Genomic DNA, 7,306 nt, shown 5'->3' on the forward strand with positions numbered 1-7,306 from the left:
TAAATAACATTATTAGGTGAATGAAGCAATTAAATCGAATGCGACCAAAATTGTCATGAAATTGAATCAACAACTATCTGTAATTTGGGTAGAAGATGATGGAGATTGTTTCGATCAGATAAAGTTCAAATTTCTCAGAAACAGGCAATATTTTTTACGCTATTCTCTTAACTAGTAAAAATGAGTAATTAATTTGATTTTTTCAGGGAGATATTGCTGAACAATTTAAAATTCATATGCGAGATACTTGAGTTTCAATGCAGATGCGACAAAAAAGTTATTACCAGGGTAAACTGAAGTGTTTTTTTTAGTGTTTTTGATACGAAAGATTTTTTTTTTAGACTTTTATTAAAGGGAAAGAATGCAAAGGTGCATTTGATGTAATTAAGGAAGCGACAACGAAGAACACGCTTATAAAAATGAACGAATTGCTCCTAAGTAATACAAACGATCGTCAAGTCTATCTGCCTTTCATAATATTCTTTCTAAATGAAATGACTTACTTATACTTCACAGTAAGTTGTTTTTTAAACACTTCAAATAAAAATTTGAGTTTGAGGATACATTGAAGAAAATACATTTAGTTCTTTTTTTAGGTTGCATTTGAAGTATACCTCGGAGAAGAAAATATTCTCTTGTCTGAGAAACAAAGCACAAAATTGTTCTGTTTGATTGTCAAATCGTTGAATCTATATCCCATGTCTGTATGCTCTGGTAATTTTGAAATTTACGGTTTCATCGGTAACAACTGTGACTTGAGACACGAGCTGTTCATTATAAACGGGCGACAAACATTTGACAGCAACATACACTTGTGCTTTGGTAAAATAGTTGACGAAATTTTAACAAACGAAAAGAAAAATTGGCAAAATATGTGTGATTGCTGGGTTCATTCTATCAAAAATGTCGCATTAATTTACACTATAACGGTCGAGTGTCCGACAGAATGGGTGACATTTGAGACAAATGAAGACAAAGAAATAATCTTATTTAAAAATGATTTTTTTTTAAACGCATTGTACCAATTTATTAAAAATTACTGCATGGTTAAACACGTAATATAAATTACTTTTAATTTTTATAATATGTTTTAAGATTTTTTTTGGTAATTTCTTTAGAATGAGCATGTGTCACAGAGAAAATTGCAAAATGCTAACACAAATACGACTTTTGTGTTTTCGTGCAATTATAACAACTACTCAAGAGCAAGTCTGAAAAATTGTTTCGCACAAATTCCTCAAGAATTGTTAGAAATGCCTGAACAGTGTCAAATGGATACAATTGATGAAAGTTGTTTCGACAAAACTTTTGTCGACATAGGTATTAATTTCATAATTATATAAGTCATGTAATTAAAACACATTTTATATTCTAACACGAACTTCGATGATAAAATTTGCAAAAGAGCTTGTCAGCATTAAGATTCTTGAAGGAAATTAGAGCTCTGTACTGTAGTTGACTACTTACTTCCTTTACCTGCACATGCACTATTTAAATATTAATCTGGTATACCAAAGGTCCACATAAATAAACTATCCAAACATTAGGCAACATATAAAAGACTGGAGCAATGAAAGCAACCAATCAAGAGCACTAGAATCACTGTTAAAACTCCAATGGAAATATTTATACGGAGAAGGCAAATGAAAGCTCATTTTACACTCCAAAAACAATCAAATTAGATAGTAACAACAAATTTTGGGCACGCAATAATAATTAATAAAATCAGATGACCACTTTTGAATAAAAAACATGATTAAAAGAATGTGGCAGTATCGATGGGCCAGATTGGCAGAGAAGCTCTCATGAATCTATCGTTAACCTCGGAGGGCCTGACTCATAGAAGAAGGTTTAGGAACCCGATTAAGGATGAGGCATGCGAGGTTGACCTACAAATACTTACTTTTGAACCAAGGCTCCTGTCTACAGGCATGCAGATTGCTTGATATGTCTCACTTAATCAAAGTGGGTTTTTGGCTCCATATCGAGCCAATGAATGAATTATTATGCGTCTTAGGTCTTTCTTTACACACACAATTTAGGTTCTTCTCTCTCCTATCTTACGTAGATATGAAGAACAGGTTTGTGGTGATTTCAGCCCTTGTCTGAATACTTTATCTGACTTTTTCTATCCAATATTTGAAAAAATCTGTAAATGGTAATATATTGTTTTTGGATTGCACAAATACGTTGCTTCTTTAGCAATTTTATCAAATTTCTCATTACCATGTGGCCATTGATCACATCAGCTAAATTATGAACAAGCTTCTTAATTTCAACTACAATGTAGTGTTTCTTGATGGTAAATTCCAGAAAAATTTGATTTGCTTATAAACAAATTTAAACATAACTATATGAACAATTTTGCTTCTAATACCTGTGGTGGGAGATTCAGGCAGACAGGGTTATGGGGATGCCTGTTGATGCCATGAGAGACCTAGAGCGAGACTGGGATAAAAAGTGCTGACTATATCTGGAATACATCTCCAAAACTTAGTATGGGTCAGGAGCTTGTATTAATGGAAACCTAGGACCATACTTCATATATGCCTTGGGCAATATGGCACTGCCATGAAAGTGGCTATTGAATCCATTGTACTAAGTTGACAGCCAAGCAGCACTGGGGCAATTACCACATCGGTGGTAAAGTTCATAAAATGTTTGGGGATGCATCAAGGTGTGTACAGTTGCCAGGAAGAAGAAGTGGAATATATCCTCTGTAGGTGCGAAGGCTTATGCTAAGAGGAAACGTCTGGGCTTGAATGACACACACGGTAAATCTTGAAGAAGCATTGTGATCTGGTGAAAAGCCTTAAGCCTGAGCTCCAGACTAGACCAATACTTAAAAAGCTAGACTCCTTTTCTAATTTAATCTACTACTTGTAGCTATCTGCCGTGTAATTTTGTCATCTTCCTCTCAGAACTTCTCAGGTTTTGAGTGTTTTCTTCAGTCCTCAAGTGAAGTAAAATTTTTCTTATTAATGGATTTGCAGAGCGTAGAATAAGTGAAAATCTAGTCAAGTGAATATGTTGGGGTGGGGTAGCACATACCATCTGAGCTTGAACAATTTCTGACAGGTCTGCAAAGAGTTGTGGGCGAATGTTATACTTGTGATAGTCAATGCTCGTCATGAAGAAGCTCATAATAATCCCATGAAAACTTTCATTAAGGACCAAACTAGGTTTATTGCCAAGTAGACCTCACAATTTTTGGATGAAAGTGCAGTGAAAAATCAACAATAGTTTTTTTTAATACAGCCATTGACAAAGCCAAAACTAAATATTACTACACAAAAAACTATATTTTCAAAGAAAAAATGTCCCCTTTGCCTTCTGAAACATATTTGGATTAGTGAGACTCTACTGTATTGCATAAGTTTATATGATTACATAACTTTAGCTAAGACAAAATTAGGTTTAACTTATTTTACATAATTCTTTTGTAGATAAGCAAATTACAATAATTAACCAAAGCTTCCAAAATGAAGGTATAGTTTTTTCAAAAGAATTTTTCAAGCAGATTCAGGTATTGTAACCCTAGACGCCAGTCAAATACAATATTTTTTGGAACTGAATTTTTTTTTTTTTTAAAGATTGTCGGACAAATTGAAAATAAATTTATTGCTGCCATATATGTATCATTTTCAAATAATTATACTCCATATATTATTCTATTTGATCAGCATGCAGTCGATGAAAGAATTCAATTAGAGGCATTGATAAAAGGTGTTAAATTGTGTCGTATATTAAATTTATTTAAGTTAAAATATGGTATTTTCACTTTTCAGCGGAGGTCCATGAAAATGGGCAGTTTTATTCTACTTCTCTCGAATATCCAATTAGATTTGAAGTGTCAGGCGAAGAATTGCAAATATTGATTTCTATGTCATATCGTCTAAAGAATATTGGTTTCAATATTTGTGCTGATAAAGTTAATTCGATGCTGATTGTTTCATCAATACCGACACTCCTTTGCAAATATGTACTCTTGCTATAATTTTTCCTTCTTTGTATCAATCTTCTTCAATTGAATATTCCAGGTTAAATTAAATCAACAAATCAAAATGCCCGACGTTATTAGAGATGTTATGAAGAATGAGATGATCTTTTTTCAAGAAAATGGACGACTATCATCCACGTTTCCATTTACCTACCATAAAATACTCTGCAGAGAAGCTTGTAAACGTAAGAGATTGAGTAAACTTTATTCCTGAAGAAAAGATAAAGAGTTTTTCAGGAGCAATCAAATTTGGCCAACAATTGTTTAAAAACGAAATCGAACATTTGTTTAAAAGTTTGTCACAATGTCAAGCACCATTTCAATGTGCTCATGGGAGACCGATATTAACTGTCCTTTCTGAATTCATAGATCAAGAATCTAAGGTATTTTTTGAAATTTTTTAAAAACAAATTAAAAGGCAATCTTATCAGCCATTTTTTCAGATTGTGGCACCCAGTCTTCAAAACATTACACTTTCTCAATAAGCGGAAAAAATATAAATCTCAGGATAAAAGATAAATACAAAGGAGCAAACATTCTGATTAATGACAGCTATTTAATTTCTAAATTTTTCTCTAATTAATTTAAAAATTTTCATTCTTTTGTCTACAAATCACCTAAAGGAACAGCGTATTTTTTGTTAATAAATATTTATCTAAAATAATTTTGTTCCTTCATCTTCTAAATAAGTTAGTGCATGAATTCAAAAAATGTATATGCCTGAGTTCCTGGATGCTTAGGTCTAGACTGGAATGAAAAGATGATACTAGGCCTAGCTATGCGGCATAATACGAGGCGGCCTAGCCTTCCTAACTGATATACTAAGCCTGGCCCTAGCCATTCCTAACCTGATACTAGGCTTAGCCATTTCTAACCTGATACTAGGCCTAGCCATTCCTAACCTGATACTAGGCCTAGCCATTCCTAACTAATACTAGGCCTAGCCATTCCTAACTAATAATACTAGGTCTAGCCATTTCTAACCTGATACTAGGCCTAGCCATTCCTAACTAATAGGCCTAGCCATTTCTAACCTAATAATACTAGCCTTAGCCATTCCTAACCTGATACTAGGCCTAGCCATTCCTAACTAATACTAGGCCTAGCCATTTCTAACCTAACACTAGCCCTAGCCATTCCTAACCCGATACTATGCCTAGCAATTCCTATCTAATACTAGGCTTAGCCATTCCTATGTAATACTAGGCCTAGCCAATCCTAACCTGGTCCTAGGTTTCCAAATACCAGTTTCACTTGATACTCGTTTTGGAACCATCTGTATACCAAATATACTCAGCATTAACTAGGATCTTTTCTCCAAGTTTACTCTACAAAGTATTAGTCAAGATTAATATTTGTGTTAGCTCAGTTGAAGATAAAATAAAGAGGAGGTAAACCTGTCAATATGAAAAATACATATTAAATTAATCACACTTAAGCATTTTATTCTTCTTATAATACATTAAAAAATTTTTTACATAGGTACAGAAAACTTAAGTGTATAACAATACGACTAATAATAATAATTATATACCATTCCAAAGTGTTTCAATATTTGGCATCTGATCTTTGATTTCACAAAAACAAAATTAACACATTTACCAAAAACGAAATGTTAAGGAGGCTGTATATACAATTTCTACTCTAAGGTATATTTTTATTATTATTAGTTTCAATATTTGGTTCAATGAAAAGTCTACCAACATACTCAGAATCTAGTTTTAGAGTTAAAAAAACTTAAGCCTAATTTACATACAGACAATTTCAAATTACAATATTTACAATTTTGAAATAATTTTGAGAACAAAATATTTATCTATTTTTATTAAATATTGAATATTACGGAATGTAAGAACTGCACAGTATCACATCACATACAACTAATAAGTCCACATTTTAAACATGGTTTGTGATGGGGTTAGATTTTTTGAAAAATTATAAATGTGAAAGCCTTATAGTATCACAATACATGGAACTAAACCTCCACATTTCATTCCAGAGTTTTGATTCATTTTTATTTCTTCTTTTTTTAATATATTTATAATTACTATTATACCTATTTTTTACTTATTAAACATGGTGTGTAATCTATTTGGCACAGATGTTTTCCTGAAATGCCTCATTCCAAAAGAAAACTTTGGAATGTTTTTTTTTTGTACAATTATTCAGGGATTTTACTTTGAAATTATAATACAGATATAAAAATTCTTTAATATACAGCTTTTATTATTTACATTTATTAAACTTATATTGACTTATTATTGTACTTCATTTTACTTTAGTATAATATTGTTAAGACCCGAGAATATTTAAGAAATGTTTTTTGTTTTTAAAGCATTATACCAATACAAAAAAAGTACTTTTTTTTAAAGAAACAAGAGCAGTATTGAATATTTGCTTCTATTCCACTCGCATCAGCTGATTTGAATTTCAAAATGCTAAAATGGGACTTCTCAAGAAAAAAGAAAAATTGAAAATTGTGCTACACAATTGATAATACTGTTTTATTTTTTAATAATATTAATTTTTAAATAAAAATATGAAAATGCTTACAAGTTTGTCCAGTATAAATTGTCTTTTTTTAACTTCCGAACTAGTTACTTTCCAATAAAAAGATTCTTGTGCAATCTTTAAAAAAAAAATTACAGTAAAAGGCAAAGCAAAACAATTTAAAAAAAGCAAAAAAAAACCATAACATCTCAACTTATTCTTTGGCCAATAAAAGCAGTTGAAGAATAAAGTGTGATTGTAAAAAAAAAAGAAAAAAAAAATTGTGTTATTTGAAAAAAAAAGCTTCACTATAGACTTTTTAATTAATGGAAGCTTTGCTATAAGTAAAGATAAAAATTCAATACATAAAGTATTAAATAATATACATATATATTAAAAAAAATTGCACACGTCCATTTACTATTACAACAGTCTTTTTAAATATATCTCAAAATAACTAAAAAAATTTTGAAAAAAATTACTTGACATTTTTTTTATTATTGTGTGTTTGAATTATGCACACACACATCAGTAATGCACTTTTAAAAAAAAATTTCTTTTAGTTTGTAATTATATTTAAAAATTACGACATTACAGAAAAAGTGAGACAACATTGCATATTGCTGAACTTTATAATATCTATTTAGAACCAATTTAAATAAGAAAAAACAAACACATAAACAAAAAATAAATTTCTGAAAAAATATAAATGTAAAATTAGAGTTATGTTTAACTACATTTTCACCCCCACTCGAACGTCAAGAGGAAAAATCAACGAGCGGGAACATTGGTTAAAAAAACCGCTAATGGCAAAGG

General features: G+C 30.9%; 1 protein-coding gene across 1 annotated transcript; it reads left to right on the forward strand.

Annotated features, from left to right (window-relative positions):
• Positions 1–1,043: 1,043 nt before the first annotated feature.
• Positions 1,044–4,574, forward strand: LOC106664070 (DNA mismatch repair protein Mlh3-like). Its single transcript, XM_014389450.2, has 8 exons — positions 1,044–1,055; positions 1,119–1,320; positions 3,447–3,526; positions 3,594–3,726; positions 3,789–3,982; positions 4,041–4,185; positions 4,238–4,383; positions 4,444–4,574. Exons 1-8 carry the CDS (start codon positions 1,044–1,046, stop codon positions 4,483–4,485), a joined length of 954 nt encoding a protein of 317 aa, XP_014244936.2. The 3' UTR covers positions 4,486–4,574.
• The last annotated feature ends 2,732 nt before the right edge of the window (positions 4,575–7,306 follow it).

This window comes from Cimex lectularius, unplaced genomic scaffold (assembly GCF_000648675.2).
Source record: "Cimex lectularius strain Harlan isolate CLEC.00 unplaced genomic scaffold, Clec_2.1 scaffold270, whole genome shotgun sequence".
NCBI lineage: Eukaryota > Metazoa > Arthropoda > Insecta > Hemiptera > Cimicidae > Cimex > Cimex lectularius.